The 16,179-nt window shown below is 40.6% G+C and overlaps 1 protein-coding gene across 6 annotated transcripts in view; it reads left to right on the forward strand.

Annotated features, from left to right (window-relative positions):
• The window catches only part of GABRA4 (gamma-aminobutyric acid type A receptor subunit alpha4), an 82,497-nt gene that overhangs the window by 18,829 nt on the left and 47,489 nt on the right, over positions 1 to 16,179 (forward strand). Inside the window, exons 1-5 of one of the 6 annotated variants that reach the window (XM_039542557.1) lie at positions 2,470 to 2,989; positions 4,036 to 4,154; positions 4,960 to 5,132; positions 14,862 to 14,968; positions 15,654 to 15,721. In XM_039542557.1, coding sequence (XP_039398491.1) covers positions 14,953 to 14,968; positions 15,654 to 15,721 — 84 coding nt within the window. In that variant the 5' untranslated portion in view covers positions 2,470 to 2,989; positions 4,036 to 4,154; positions 4,960 to 5,132; positions 14,862 to 14,952. Of the gene's footprint in view, positions 1 to 2,469; positions 2,990 to 3,222; positions 3,810 to 4,035; positions 4,224 to 4,959; positions 5,133 to 14,861; positions 14,969 to 15,653; positions 15,722 to 16,179 lie in introns of those variants that run through there. The other 5 variants (XM_039542556.1, XM_039542554.1, XM_039542555.1 and 2 more) reach the window with 5 other exon arrangements.

Below are 16,179 nucleotides of genomic sequence, written 5' to 3' on the forward strand. Positions count from 1 at the left end.
AGAAACTTTCTTTTTTGCATGTTTTAATGAAAGTTGAGATTCTCATGTAATCATTTGCTTCCAGGAGCTGAGGCTTTAAGGAAAAAAATCAACTGTTGTGAGACTTGCAGTAAAACTAAAAGAGTGGGCAGTACTCCATAATGCAACAATTGGGTCTAAGGTTTCCATTGTACTCCCAGGGCTCTACTCATTATGCGCTGTGTATGTCCAAAGGGCATCTCAATCCCTATAGCTGGATGTCCTTTCTGTACCGCTGTTCTATCATCCCCTCTGGGAGCCAGGGCCAGTGGCAGAGTAGAAAAGCAGGGGCAGGGCTGGAAGTTCTACCAGAATGCATAGGTGTGCAAGAAGAATAAGGGTAATTCTCAGTCCATCTGCACTCACTTTCAGATTCACTAAGGCAGCCGTAGCATGGGCTTGTCCCTGAAGAATTGTCGCTGTCTTGAAGCTGTCAGCCATCTACCCCTATCCTACCGCAGTGTGAAAAGCTGCAGAGGGATTGTTACTGTTGCTCTGGGCAACAGAAATTTATGATACGTTTCGCATTATAACTGAGCAGCCCTTAAAGGGCAATATGGTATATTGAGCAGTTGTTCCCCTGATTCCTCATCCTAACCGTGTCCCCCTCAACTCAGGCTAAATGAAACTGATATGCCTCTGTGACAGGGTCTACTTTATACTGAGACAGTATCCTCAAATGACCAGATTATTCTGCAAGATTTTCCAGGGAAGCCCAAGGGCAGGAGATGTGACTTCCAATCCCCCTCTACCACTGAGGACAAAAATGTGAGCTGCCCCTGCATGGGTGCGCAGGGAACTGTAAAAATAGAGACAGAGTACCAGAGCAATCCTTGTGCACAGGAACTGTGCTGTCCTTGCTCCTTCATGGAGCAAATTGCCCAAATGGAGGGGGTAGGTGGTGGGTGAAAGGGTTGGGGAATGGGCCTAATGCTAGCAAAACTTCCCTGTAAAAATTAACTTAAAGGTTTAAGTTAATGTAAGAAGAAAAGACTTAGATGGAGGAGAGACAACATTGGAAGCTGGGGGGATGGAGACTAGGAATGGAGGTCCACAAGTCTTTGAGTTTGAGAACTTTTTTTTTTTTTTGGCCAAAAATTGGCAATCCCTAGCAGTGACCACTGTCATAAGTCTTGTTCCAGCTGCAGTTGTGGCTTTAGCAGAGCTTGTATGCAAAGCTCACAGTTCTCCTTCTTAAACATCCACATTTTCACTGCTGGCAAGAACCACAGAAACGCAATTAAAGTCAGCAGCAATGGAGTTGTTTTGCATTTGCACTAAAAGGGATTCCCCATCACTGCTACACGATGCTGAAGAAGTGTGTGTTAAAATAAGTGATACTACAAAACACTCTTGTTAATATCACACCTCAGAGTAAAATATATTGGGCTGACTTCATTCCTGGTGTAAGTGCCGTGAATTAGTAGGAATTCTGAGTGAGGGCAAACCTCGGGCCATTGAATACTACATCTTTACACAGAGATTTTTGCTCTGCGTTAGGAGGAAGGATGAGCTTGTGGTTAAAGATCTAGAGAGGAACTCAGAAGATCTGGGTTAAATTCCTGGTGCTGATGCAAATATCCTGCATGACCCTGGTCAAATCACTCAAATTTTCTGTTTTCATCTGTAAAATGGGGATAATACTTCCTTTCTCTCACTCTTGATCTGTCTTGTCTATTTACCGTGTGAGCTCTTCATGGCAGGAACTGTCTCTTACTCTTTATATGTACTCCCCCATGCACAATGAGGCCCTGATTTCAGTTTCTTATAATGTGTAATAATTAATTTAATTTACAATGTCTATTACATATTAAGTAACATACAAAATACGGTATAGAGAAAAAACTTTGAAGGGAAGCTTCTTGCATTTCACCCTTTGAAACTGCCAGAAAGCAGACTAAGAATTTGCACAACCTTAAAGAGGACCTGCCTAGATGGAGTCTTATGAAAGATAAACAGCAGCATGTGCTAAATAGATTTCAAGCACAGCTTTAATTGTTTTTCAAAGGAGTAAGAAAGGGCACCTTCCGTGGAGCAAATTCTGAAGTACAGTCAGGAAGATTTCAAGTGGAGAGCAGTTTTAAAGATAATCAGGTGCCATTTCAACGGTTGTAGAATTTGTAGCAAGTAATGAATAAAGCCCTTCTCTGGCAGGCTCAGCAGTACAATAGTATTTGAGTCAATTACAATATCTGCTCCATATACTCCAGCACAATGAAATTCAGAATCCTCATTAAGATTTATATGCACTCTAGTTTCCAAATACAAACAACTCTGCAGTACACTGGATCAGAAGAACAAGTTGATGTTCATAGTAAACACTTTCAGTGTGACTGAGAAAAAGGAAGGGGGGAGGGGAAGACAGACACCTTGCAACCCAACAGCTTCTGATTGAGTAGTAACATTTCAAAAGGGATCTCTCTCTAACTGGTGCATAATCCCTTGAACTTAATATAATGGAAATGATTTAGGTCATCACAGCTGGTGTCATCATTATGGGGAAAAAAACCCAAAACCAACCAACCACAAAATAACCAGCTCTTGAATGTGCAAGCTATCTGCTCTCTCTGTGTGGCATCTCCAGGTTTCTATCCAAGGGTAATTAGCTCTATTGCATCCATTTTGGGTGTGCACTGTTTTTAACACTGCAGCTACAATCCTCTCCCCCACCCCTTATTTTATACCACGATCTACGTGGGAAAAAGTCTCCTTTCAAACCTCCTACACCCAGGAAATACATGCGCCAGGCTTTCATTTCTTTGTGGCTGGTGGGTTTGTTTCTCCCCCACCCCTTCCTAAGAAAGAAAAGACAGTCAAGACAAATGAAGACTTCATCACCATGATCATCACCAGGACAGCTGGGGAGAGAGCCACCAGGGGAAGAGAGGGGGACGTCTCACAGCAAGTCTGCGTCATTCTGGGAGACAGGGTTTCAAAGAAGTGAAAGTATTTGTCACCAGCAGGCAACAAGGTATAATAATGCCCCAAAAGGGAATGGGGGGTGTTTTCAGGTGGGGGTGGAAGTGCTGGGAAAAGGGGGGTGCCCTCAGACTATTCTTGGTAATTAATGGGCTTCTTGCTAAAGTGACATTTTCTCTCGCCAATTACTGGCTGTGCCCCTCCCCTCTCCAGTATAAAATTAACACTTGGCAGTGGCGCGAGGCTTTAACCCTTTAACACCCCACCCCAGAGCCGTGGTGTGAAGGGACTAGAGAGAAAGGGAGGGAGAAGACACCCCCCCCCCGTTTCTGCCTTGTAGTTGCCACGTTTGATCCTCCCTCTCCTCTGGCGCTTGCAATGGAGCCGGGCAAACAAACAGGCGAACCGCAGCGCCTGGCTCCATGTGATCGAGTCGAACCCCCTCTTGCGAGGGACTAGCAGGGGGCGGGACGAAGGGGCGGAGGGAGGAGCAGGTGGGGAGCGGGAGCCTGTTGCCCCCTCGAGAGTTGGAGGCTCGGGCAGCCTCGCCCAGCCGCCTGGATGTGCAAAGCGCCCGGCGACACGGCAGCCACGAGATGTAGCTTGGCAGGGAAAGCAGCGGCGCGAGCAAACAGGTTCCCCCTCCCCCCCACACTTGTTCCTTGTGCCTGTCCCTGCCCGGGTGCTCCGGGGCGGGCTGCCCCCTCCCCGCAGCGGCTGGGGTCTCTCCTCCGGACAAGGCACTGAGTGACGGGGGACGCGGCCAGGCTTGAAGAATGGCATGCAAAGATGGTTTCTGCCAAGGAGCTAGTGATCGCGATGTCCTCGGGTCTCTCCATCACCCTCCTGCACTTCCTGTGCCTGGCGACCTGGTGAGTACCCCCGAGCCAGCGGATCCAGGCCACCTTGCATCGCCGCCACCTGCCCTTTGATTGATTCCCGGCGCGGCTGGCTTTGGACCTTGCTTCTGACCCGGGGCAGGGGAAGGAGGGTGGTGATGATGGTGGTGGTGGTGAAGACAACCCATCCTGACCACTGGCCGATCCTAGTCCCCCGTTCGCATCAACAATGATAATGGCTTGTCTGTTCCCCTTGCAGCGTCACCGAGCCCCCGGGACAGATCAAAAAGGAGGAGAAATTATGGCCGGAGAATTTTACAAGCATCCTGAACAGTCTCCTGGATGGTTATGACAACAGGCTGCGTCCTGGATTTGGGGGTATGGTTACTGTGCACGGTCCCTCCTGTCTGTCAGTCTGCCTGTGTGTCTGTCTGTGGGGAGAACTAGGTATGCTTTGTGCGTTTAAAAAAGAAACAAAAAAAGTAATGATCCTGATTGTTATTGACCAATGATAATGTGAAAATACCCCTCCTGCTCCTCCTGCCCAAAAATATTGTCCCTCAGAGCCCGAGGAGAAGCTAAATCAGTGGGAGCAAGGAGAGCAAAAAAGCTGGATCTACTTGGATCCTGCCAAATCCTGCTGATTTTTGAGTCCCAAATCTGGACTCTGGAGCAGAAGTGTCATAGATGCCCAAGTCCAGCATGTGGGTCCTGACAAATTTAGGCAGCAATAGCCCAAATTCCACTGCATAGAACCAGTTTAGCTATACTGAGTCTGCCAAAAATTTCAGCATAACAACGCTCAAAGATTCAGATATGTCACCTGAACACTGCTGGATCCTGCTAATTTTTAGCCCCCATCTCCCAAGTTCCACTGCTTAACACAGAATGGGTTTAGCTGCTCCTACTGCTCTACAAATATTTTGAGCCGAACATATATTGGCACAATGGGGGTGCAAAAATATGTATCTAACTCCTGAATCCAGCTGGATTTTGTCCGTTTTGGGCCCCAAGATGCTATATGTACAATCTAAATAGAAACCAGCATAGCTACTCCTACTTCACTGACAAATCTGGACCCTGATGCATCTGCTCAAATAGTACTGGGAAAAAAAATACGAATTAGGTATCAGACCCTGACAATTTTTAACTGAAATACCTCAATTTTTGCCTTTTTCTTTAGAACAATATTTAGCTGGCTCCATGTATTGAATCTGGGTTTTTGTGGCACAATTGTTCCAGGAAGTATCCGGGGCCAGGGTTTTTTTTCTGGTGCTATAGGAGAAGCTAGACAGTGTGTTCTCTCTTTTGATGGTACAATTTGGGAGCTAAGGACCAAAAACCATCATGATCCAGGTAAATCCAGCTTTTACTCTTTCCTGGAATGAGGGTATTAAAATGTAGGCTTGGGGAAAAGAAAAATGACACAGCATCTCTGGTGATGCACCAGGTTGACAAAGACAGTCATGGGGCTACTACTCATCAGGTTTGAAAGAGGGCTTTATGTAGGTTTGTTCTGTGAAATACTTTGCTCCTGTCCTGACATACCTTCTTCATACACTTGATACATCTACACCAAGTTAAAACACTCCATACACATACCAAATAATATGCACACATGCATGACTCTACCGTACAAGAAAAACACACACACAGCACCATAAATCAATGTTTGTTTATTTTAGATGTCTTTTACCTTATGGAGTGGGCTTTCTATTAGCTAGGCTTAGGACATTAGGTGTAAATAAAGTTAATCTTGTTAAAGTACCGGTGAGGATAATTTACGCAGATGGTCTTTTGCAGTTTGACTCTCCTAAAGACAGATTACTCTTCTGCAGGTTTCTTTCAGAGGGATGTGCTGTGAAAAAGACTTCGTCATTCTTTTTTGAACACACAATTATTAAGCATGTAAAAATATGCTTTAACTGAAGTATTTGAATGTCTAAAATGAGTGCAGAATGCTGAATCTGTAACCCAATATACAGTTTATGGAGATTTTATATTTGCAGCTTATTGTCTAAATACAGAATAATTAAAAACATGTTATTGGCTTTTAAAAATTCTAGCAGGAAGCAAAAGAGAATTGTATCCTCCTTCTCACCTCCCAACTACAAATGTAAACAAATAGTTGAGGTTTTGCAGGTGAAAGAAAAACCCAGAGTTGAGATTGAAAAATGTATTTTTGGTGAATATTTTAAAATATGGGGACTAGACTGCTTGTTGTTTCTTCCAGTAGCTAACTTTAAAACTCAAAGGTGAGTGGTTTAATGTTATAAAGTTTATAAGTAATACATGAAAAATACACTTTAATTTAATCTTTAAGAAGGTGTCTTTAGTTGCAAAAGTTACCTTCACCTGAACTGGCAAGAGTCGCTTTTAGCATAAAGTAATGCATATAAATGTTGAGGTTTGAGTCTTTGACAGAACTCAGAGTAATAGCAAATGATTAATCATTAAAATATTTACTTCCTCAATCATGTTTTTTCTTGTATTCCGGTCTTTGCTGATAAATATTTATGGTAAATGTGATTCATATTTTAAAAGTGGGTCATTCACCAATGAATGCATAGTAAACAAGTGTCACAGAGGACAGCAATATTCACAGGGGAAAAGTACAGTATGTTTCAGTAATGTCAAAGTTATGTCACATGCTGACAAACAACATTATATTCAGTGCTGAAGCTTATTTACCACCCATAGCTCTTGCAGCTCCAAACAAGGCCCAAGAACTTATTTCCCTGGCATTATTATGACTTTAGTTTTATACACCCAAACTCAATGGAGTTATTTCTGATTTACACTAGTGTAAGTGAGATTAGAATCAGACTCAGGAAGCTAGCCATAGTTTTTGAATGTTTCTGGCATATGCCAACTTTGCTACAATAACAATTTGTGAAAAATTCTACATGCACAGGCAAAATGGGAAAGATTTTTTTTGGTGGGGGTGGGGTGGGCGGGGAGGGGAATGATTTCCTAAAAACGGGATAGCTCCAGCTCCTATAAAACTGAATGGAAAATACTTTAATAGGAATTGGATCAAGCCTAATATGGATCCAAATTCTCAAAATTAGCATTAATTAGCACAGTTGTTGGCAGTAACAGAAGCGAGGCTGAATGAGCTTAGAGACAAACTACCATCTTACTTGTGGGACTACTTCTAAGTGTATGGGATTGAACCTCATGTAAAACTGGGGGTGGGGAAGCTATTGCCTATTCTGTATCAGTTCTGTGGATAAATGGAGGAATCAGGTCTCCCATGCAAGTCAGGCTAGTGCCATTCATTAACGATCAACTAACTTAATAAAGCAAATACAAACCCAACATGCCTGGTTACTGTGCATTGTGAGTTTGACAGTTATTGCATACAAAAATAGACATTTTCATGAAAAAGGCCATGATATCTAAGAAATGATTTCTAAATTTTAGAAGGCTGTTTTCAGAATAGTAGTAGTACAGATTTTGGGAGAGTGGAATAACCTGATGAATAGCAACATAAAATAAATCGATAGCATGGCTTTAATTTTTCCAAAACTTAAAAGGGCAATTTTGTAGAAGAAAGCTGTGAAGTATAATCAGGAAGATTTCTAGTGTGCAGCTGTTTTGAAGATAATCAGGTGGTGTTTCAGGAGTGGGAAAAGATGTAGAGACTAATGAATAAAATATTGCTCTATGAGGTTTGGAAGTATACTATAGTAGAATTCAAGTCAATTACACTATCTGCAATATATGTATTCCATTACACTGCGCTCAGTATTCTCATTACAATTTACAATGTACCCTACTTTCCAAATCAAAACAACATTACAATGCACTGGATCAGAAGAGCATGGAGTTTACAGTAAATACCTGTGATGTAGTTACAAAAAGAAAGTTATGATTTTGCATATATCATCCTCATCTGTTGCAAAATTGCAAAAGCATTACCAAAAATGGTAATCCTGCCACAAAATTTTCAGAAGCAAAAATCAAATGGAGCACCAGTTCTAGCCACAATGTGAATTTGCAGCTTGTTTGTTTCCTTTATTTTATCATAATAAAGGAAAAAAGAAATCTTCTATAAACAACTATAATACCTGTATTTTCTCTGTATGTTCACATTTGACTGGTGATCTTATACTAAATTAATATAATTGAAAGTGATTTTTAAAGGTATATTATTTACCTGAGTAAATATATAGTGCCTGAATCTGGTCTCATGCATACTGGTTTAATGCAACTCCATGGACTTTCATGGAGTTACTCCTGATTTACACCAATGCAAGTGATATCCCAATTAGGGTCATACTTTCATATGTGTGTGTATATATATATATATATATATACACACACACACATATGAAAGTATGACCCTAATATATATATATATATAAACACATGCTTTTTGGTGTGTTTGTTTTCTTAATGGATTGTATGGTCCCTTAGAACTTGCAAGGTTTCTCAGGTAAACATGGTAAGCCTGCTCCTGTTCCTACTGAAGTACAAAGAATGCTGGCTGTTGCATTTAATGGGAACAGGATCAGCACAAGTCTGTATTTTTGTACATTTGCTGAGTCTGAAAGCACTACTATTGAGAAAGTAAACTCAAATGGCTCTTTCTTTAGGGTAAGGCTCATGTATAGCATTTTATCTTTGGCATAACCCCTATGGTAAGTTAATGGGAGTTGTGTACACAGATGTAGGCAAGTAGGTATTATGACTCTAGGGAGTTGATTGTGCCTTGAAGGCACACATCCCAGCACAAGTGGTAGTGCAGAGCTGGAAGTCCCGGTGGCAACCCATGGAGTGGCAATAATTCCTGGAGCATGGGGGAGTCTAGCTGGTACCCCACCCTCTTTGAGGCTGCAGCATGTGCTTCCTTCCCACATTAGGCCAGATCCACTGGCTCTTTAGGAGGTGGACTGGGGTCATGATCCCTTTTGCCATTCATTTTGGAGAGGCTATTGCTGATGGAGTTGTTTGCTTGGAGCAGTCAATGAGTTTAGGGCAGGGAAATGGACTGCCACTATACCCAATCTCAGTGAGGACATACAAAGGGCAGAGAAGTTTCCTGGAAACCTTAAATCCCCACCTGCACTATGCACCCAGATAGGATTGGCACAGCTGAGCTCTGCACTCAGACACTCTTTTAACCATGAATGGCATGGAGAAGGCAAATGGGGCCCTCCTGTTTACCCACTCTCATAATGCAGGAGCAAAGGCACATTCAATGAAGCTGAAAGGCAGCAAATTCAAAATGAATAAAAGGAAATCTTTTTATATGAAATATACAACTAGCCTGTGGAAGCCATTGCGACCAGATAGCATTGAGTCTGAGAGCTTAGTACAATTCAGAAAAATAGACCTTTATAATGAGAATGAGATTATGTTCAGTGACAGAAGATATAATTAAAACATGAAAATGGATATAATGGATGCATCAGGGCATAAGCCAACCACTGACTGACTGGAGTTAGGAAGAAACTGTAGGCAAGTTATTCCTTAATTGTCCATTACAGGTATTGGTGTGGTTGGTTTGTTTTTTTGTGAACCTTCTTCTGAAGCATCTGGTACTAGAGAAAGCCAGAGACCAGGATACTGGACTTGATGGACCACTGGTCTGATCTGGTGAGGGAAGTCATATATTCTTACGAAGTAAACTTTTGATCTGCTAGACATGGTAGGAAATTTCATGGTTCATATAAATGCCCAGCCTGTGTTTAATCACATATGCAATCTTTAGCTGCTGTTGCAAATTGACTCTGACTAAACCTTAATGGGCTAGTTTTGCTTTCAGCTGTCACCGGACTACACTGGTAATTCAGTCTCAATCTATTGATTATTGACCCAGGGGATTAAGACAACACCTATGCCACAGACAGACACTGACTGCGACTATTTCAAAGTGAGGATTTCTTTAAGGAGAGTTACATCACTAAAAGTATTATACGTCCCTTTTTTAAAATTAGTGGTGAAGCTATATAATTAACCTCTATGTGAAATTATCATGTAAAATAAGCATGGGATCCAGTTTGGACATGATTAATATTTTTCCTTAAAAATCACTGATATTTCATGGACTAATGAAATACATATTAGATTTAAAAACAAATTTTGTTAAAAATTATAGATGTGATTAATTCCACCACCCCTTAATTTAACATGTAGTTCTAGTCTGAAAAGTAATGATGCAAAGGTAGCCTCTTTTTATTCAACAGATCCACTCCTGTGTGTATCAGTGTTATATTTGCATACATGACTAGCAAAACTATGTACGTGTTGTTTTTTTCCCACTGTTAGCCCTGATGTAGTCGACAGAGCTGATGCAGCTAAGAGGGAATAAGATGGATTCTACTCCTTTTTGTTCGTAATCTACAGAATTGTTTACTAATTTCTAATGAGCTACACATGTGTAAGCTAGCGGAAGATAATGGGTTTACACAGGTGTCACTGAGAACATAATCTGAATGCACTGGGGCTGTACAGGTGTCACTCAGGGCATCATTTGGTCTGCACGGTCTTTATTACTAGTGATAATGTCTGAAAATGAAACAACCAGCTTGAATGTCAGAATCTAGACTGAGTTTGACGAGCTGGCAGTTAGAGAACCCCCGCTCCCAAAATCCCCTCTACCTTGTTTATATTTGTAAACTGTGCCTGCTTGAGCTGGAAATAATTGAGAGACAGTAAACATGGAATCCCATAATGCCACTCTACACAGTCACTTTCACAATTGTACTGCACTTGAATTATAGACATTTATATAAGCATTTTTACTCAGTTTTTAATTGATTAATAACTTTTGAGGATCAGGAGGATTTGCCTGTTTCCCCACTGGTGAAAGTGTGCATGAATTCTTTGTGGAGCTGAACAGCTCCACTCCAAGCATTACCCAGAAGGGTTCTTACAAAGGTCCTTCCACCCATCCTGAGGGGACACACTAGCCTCTCAGTGCTCAGCACCCGAGCATCACTTCCAGAGAGTTTGGACTCGCTACCAGTCCAGAGAGACCAGTACATTATTTTGTTAATGGTTTAAGGCTACTTTTGAAAATCTGTAGAGCTCCTATTGTGAGCAAGAAATACTTGAGTGAGGAAGGGCTTGTGGGGTCAGGCCTTTAATTTAGACTTGTCATCCAGTAAGCCAGAAAATAACCACAAGATACACTGGAAAAACAGAAAGGTAATTTAGTCTGTTTCTAGAGGATAGAAAAATATTTACAATTATTAGCCTTCATTAAAACTTCATGCATAGCTTCAAGGTTACATCATATGGCCTAATGTACTTATTAAAAATCATCAGTGGGCTAGTAATGGGAACTGTGCCATGAAGCTGATTGGGTTTCCAGGCAATTGTCCAGTCTTCCTCAGCTGGTTAGATTGGATGAGTCAGGAGATTATTAGCAGGATATGGGACTGTTTACCTGTAGTTGGCTGATCTGAATCTGGCCCAGGCTGGTAGTGACTGATGTCATTACCATCTGTCTGCTGTTCAGTGACTTATGTAAAATTAGCTGGTGATATTTGTCCAGTTCTCAGTAGACACCTGTATACATCATGAAATTGGCACTAGTTACCATCCTTGTTGGCAGTTTCAGCAGAGAGACTAACTGTTGAACAGGCAAAGAGACTGAGCTATCTCCTTATTACTGGAGAGGGTCAGGGTTCAGTCACATGGGCAGGTGAAGAGGCATTGGTATTTGAGAACTGATGATGCCTATGTGGTATCTCTCTGTCTGTCTCTGTCTGTCTGAACAGACTGTGGGGGGTGCATTGCCCAGTGCTGTCTATCTTGGACCTTCCGAGACCACTACACATTCACTTTCAAAAAATGTCCTACTCAGTTACCATGACTTCACAATTTAAAACCAAAATGTTGGCCCCATTCAGGTCTCCTTCTGCTATTCTTACCGATTGCTCTTTTGGTTTTATTTGAACTATATTGGTTGATGGCTTCCCAGTCCCAAACATATGTTATTTTCCTCTATTGTCTAGCCAGAAGTTACCTAAAAAGAGAAAGTACCAAGTCATCCACAAACTGCTTTTGCCGTACCCGTTGATTTTAGCCATACCTCTGGGGACAGTCCTAAAACAGATAATATATCCAGGTGCCCAAAGGACTGTTCTCATAATAATGGTATTAACAATGCTTAGCACCTAAATTGCACTTCACATATAGAAGTCTCTACACAAAGCTTAACCCCTAATTAATTTCCTAATTCGTCTGTTAGAAATTTCTCGAATGGTGAAATTTGCCAAGGTCCATACAAGACTTTCTGCACCATGTAAGCTCCACATTGTTCCTGCAGTTACCCTAGAGTTGTCCACTAAGGATAGGCCAAGGGTGGCACAGGGGAGGAGATAATGGATCAAAACTTACAAGGCTCCACTAGCCCAGAACCTCTTCATAGGGGGCATTGGGAGGCCTGTGGCTACAATTCAGCCCGTAGGCTGGAATAGCAGTCATGGGAACCCTGTGCTATTATCCTGTGGCCTGTCCATAGTTTTAGGGGCTGGAATCTGTCCCTTTCAGTAACCCATTAACTTCCCTGAACACACCCAATTAATTCTAGCTTTTTGCCTGGGTTGATTTTAATCCTGCATGAGCAGATCTAGAAGCATTTTATCTTGCAGGCTGTGATTCAGGCTTGAGAGTGCCCATAGCAGTGTGTAGGACTCCCTATTAAAAAAATACTCACTACAAGTGTATTGTAAATAGTTTCTTAATGTTTCTGAGGATTTGTTGATGTGCAGAAACATTCACATGGTCCAGTGAAGAGCAATTTTTACTGATCAAATCCAGTGTTAATAGGCTTCTGTACAATCCTCTGCTTAAGGTAATTTAATATATAAATGTCCACTCTGTCAATAACAGCAGGTTAGGCTTTTATAACAAGTCATTCTGATTACATAGTTAATAATCTCAAGTAGTACAGTGCTTTCATACTGGAGTGTCATTTAGTTTCAAGTCAAAGTGAGTTTGACTATATACCAGCTCCTAGTACACACTTCCAAACCACCAGTTTAGCATGATTGGTAGCCTGTGGCCAGAGAACAGGAAAAGCAGAATGTTGGCCGGTCAGGATGAGTGGTAGAACTCTAGCTGAAAGTTTGAACATTGCTTGCATTCTTTATGTCTAATTCTGTAAGCTGCTGCCGTTAATATTTCACTTTTTACTTTCGTAAGCATGACATTCCCCTAAAACCCTTTAAAATTAAATGATTTTATTTACATTGACATGGTTTATGGGTTGTAATGCCTTAAAATGTAAAGAATTAATTTCAGTTTCTCACTGACATTAGATGAGACAACACAATTGAAGTCATTGAGCAGTCCCTTAATTTTAGGGATGTGTGTGTGAGAGAGAGAGAGTGAGTTCTCCTCTGTGAGCTCCTATTTCCTTCTTTATTCTCCCTTAGACACATTCACACCAAATAAAGGGGCCTTTAACTCAGGAGCTCATTAAACCTATTCCAAGAGTTGACTAGAAGTAGTTGCTAGGAAGTCATATGTTCCTTTATCAGATCAAATTTACTTCTGCAGTAGAGCTAATCAAACATTTTCCAATGTATCATTTTCCCACCGGAAAATGCCATTTTGTCAAGATGGAAACTTCCCGTGGGAACATGTCCATTTTGACGAAACTTCGGTTTGTTTGGTTTTTTGGGGGTGGTGGGGGAGGGAAGAAAGCGCTTTGTTAAGATTGAAATGTTTCATTTTGATATTTTTTTGGAACTGATTTTCTGTTTCAAAAAACTATTTGTTCAGAAATTTATATTTATAAAAAAAAATCTCAAAATCGAAATGAAATATTTCAATTGACCTGAAAATAACTTTTTATTTTCTTTTTGGAAATTTAGGAACTTATTTTTTTTTTGAGATGTTGGAAATTCTGCTTGTCACACAGCTCTACTCTGCAGTGCTTCTAGCCTCCACCTATCTGTGATGTGGGGGTGTAACTAGTTACTCAAACACTGGTCCCATGAGGTACTGTCATTAGACCTCTGTGTTGCCTAATTTGAGATTTTAAATAAGTTTCCTGGCCTTAGTTTTGCATCTTCTGTTTGCAAAGAGTGATTTCAGTTAATACACTCTGTAAACTTGTCATCCATGATGTTGCAGCAATTTAGCAGATCAAAATAATCAGTCTGTGTCTGCAAGAGGCCCCCATTCCAATGGATGTTTGTGCCATTGGTGATTTTGATGCAGTTATAAAATTATAGCAATCTGTGAAATTAAAATGGGAAAATACACTTTGAAAAGAAAGAGAATGTAAAAAAGTTTGAGAAATGTTAAACTCAGTTTCTTAGAGCTAACAGATGAAGTAGCTGATTAAGGTGGTTATGTAATCTAAAATATAGTACTCATATTCAGATATCCTTGAGTAATAGAGATTACTGCTAGCATTTTCTCCTAACTTTTCCTTAAGACATAATGTGAAGGCTGTTCAATGGAATAATTTTACAAACTTTTAATTTGCTTTTGGTTTGTAGTTGACAATGTATGTGCTTGGCTGAAGAGAGAAATAGTTCACTTGTTTGCAAGTTGTCTACTTTCTTCTTTCCTTTCATTTCTGCATTTTGATTTAAAATGACATCTGTGCGCACAACAGTTTTACAAGAAGCAGACATTCTTTGCCTTTGAAACAAAATCTTCAAGTTTTCACTTGCTTCTTATTGGATTGTAAGAACTATCAAAAAGCCTGAGTTAATATAGACTCAAATAATGTCTTTTCTTTAGAAACATGAATCTCAGGAGACTGAAAACTGTGGATCCTTTCGCCTCTAGATTACCAGTTCAAATATGTCCCAAAGTTGTTGCTATCTAATGGCTGTTTAATAGCATATATGACATGAGTTGATGGTCCAAGTTAAATTGCTATTGGACTAGTGCCCACATCACAAAACACCCAGTTAGTACTATTTAGCACCCTTATAGCTGTCTCAGTAGGGACAGATTCAATTCACATTAAACTCTACAGAAGTCTTTCCATTTACTTTAATGGGAGTTGGATCAGGCCCTTATTAGTTGTTGTATCCTTATTGATCTTCTGAAGGTGGTTTCTCTATAGGATGGCTGTGGTGTTTATATGTTGCTTGTAATTACTAGAACTGGGAGCACTGGCGGTTGGGAGTCTGAAAGGACAGGAAACAGGAAGGAGGGGTGAGGAGTTGAGGAAGCAGAGTGAGAGCTACAGAGGATGCAGCAGCAGCTAGGTAAAGAGGTTTCCACTTTAAAAATAAAGTCCTGTTGAAGTTTGTTAGTACCTTGCCCAGTTGATACAACAATGGCAAAGAACAATGATGGATGTAGGTGGTGAATCTTTGCAGTGAACTGTTATTTCCCATGCTGTATCCAATCTACTGACAAGCATAGGACATAAGTATTCAGTGCAACTTTCATGACCATGCTGTTAATATCAGCAGAAGTTGCAAGAATGGGTCAAAGGTAGCATACTGCTTACAATACTTATATTCCCATTAATTTAGTAGATTTATGCATGTTACTAGTAAATAACTTGGTCTCGGTAATAAGGTTTTGCTGAATCAGGCCCCTAATAGTTTAAAATACTAATTTACTTAAGTCTTTCCATTGTGGCACCTGTTTTCTTATCCACTGAGTCAAAGTATATTTTCTGAGTGGGAATTTGCATTGTAAACATAGATGATTTACTTTCCCGCAAGTGAAGGTAATTCTTTGATAATTAACACTGTGCAACCATTGTAAATTACAGTAGGCTTAGTTCTGAGAACATGCTGTCTATGTGTTTTCCTCTCATTAGTCCAAAGAATTTTCAGAGTGACAACTGCATAAAATGTGGCATATGTGCTGATATCATTTTTGAGACATGTTAACCTGCAAAATTAAATTTTTCTTGCTCACTTCCTTTTTATATGTTAGGTCCTGTTACTGAAGTCAAAACAGATATATATGTCACCAGTTTTGGACCTGTTTCCGATGTAGAAATGGTATGTACTTCTGGAATTAAAATACCATTTTCTGGTGCTGAGAAACCATTAACTGCAGAAAGGAGTGAATGCTTAATTCATATGACTTTGTACTGTACTGTCAATCATGCAAAGTAGGAAAGATTACCAGCAGCTTAATTTGTAGGCTATAATTAGATAGAGCCAGCCTGATTCTGATCTCACTCAGACTGTTTTTAGAATGGTAGAAAGAATTGACATCAATTACTTTACAACAGATTTATACTGTGTCAGAGCCAACTCGGGCTCAGTGGGGTATCTGAGAGCACTGTACGGAGAGCAGATGATTTCTCTGATGAGGTCACAGAAATGCCTTTCCCCTCTGGAGCTAGCCTTTCTCTGCCTCACTGGCTTCTTAGTATTTATTACTAATGGGTAAATAATGACATTATTCCCCAAATATTTGTTGACATTTTCACTTCAAATGAATTGTCGTCCAT

The sequence above is a fragment of the Mauremys reevesii genome, linkage group 5, assembly GCF_016161935.1.
Source record: "Mauremys reevesii isolate NIE-2019 linkage group 5, ASM1616193v1, whole genome shotgun sequence".
NCBI lineage: Eukaryota > Metazoa > Chordata > Testudines > Geoemydidae > Mauremys > Mauremys reevesii.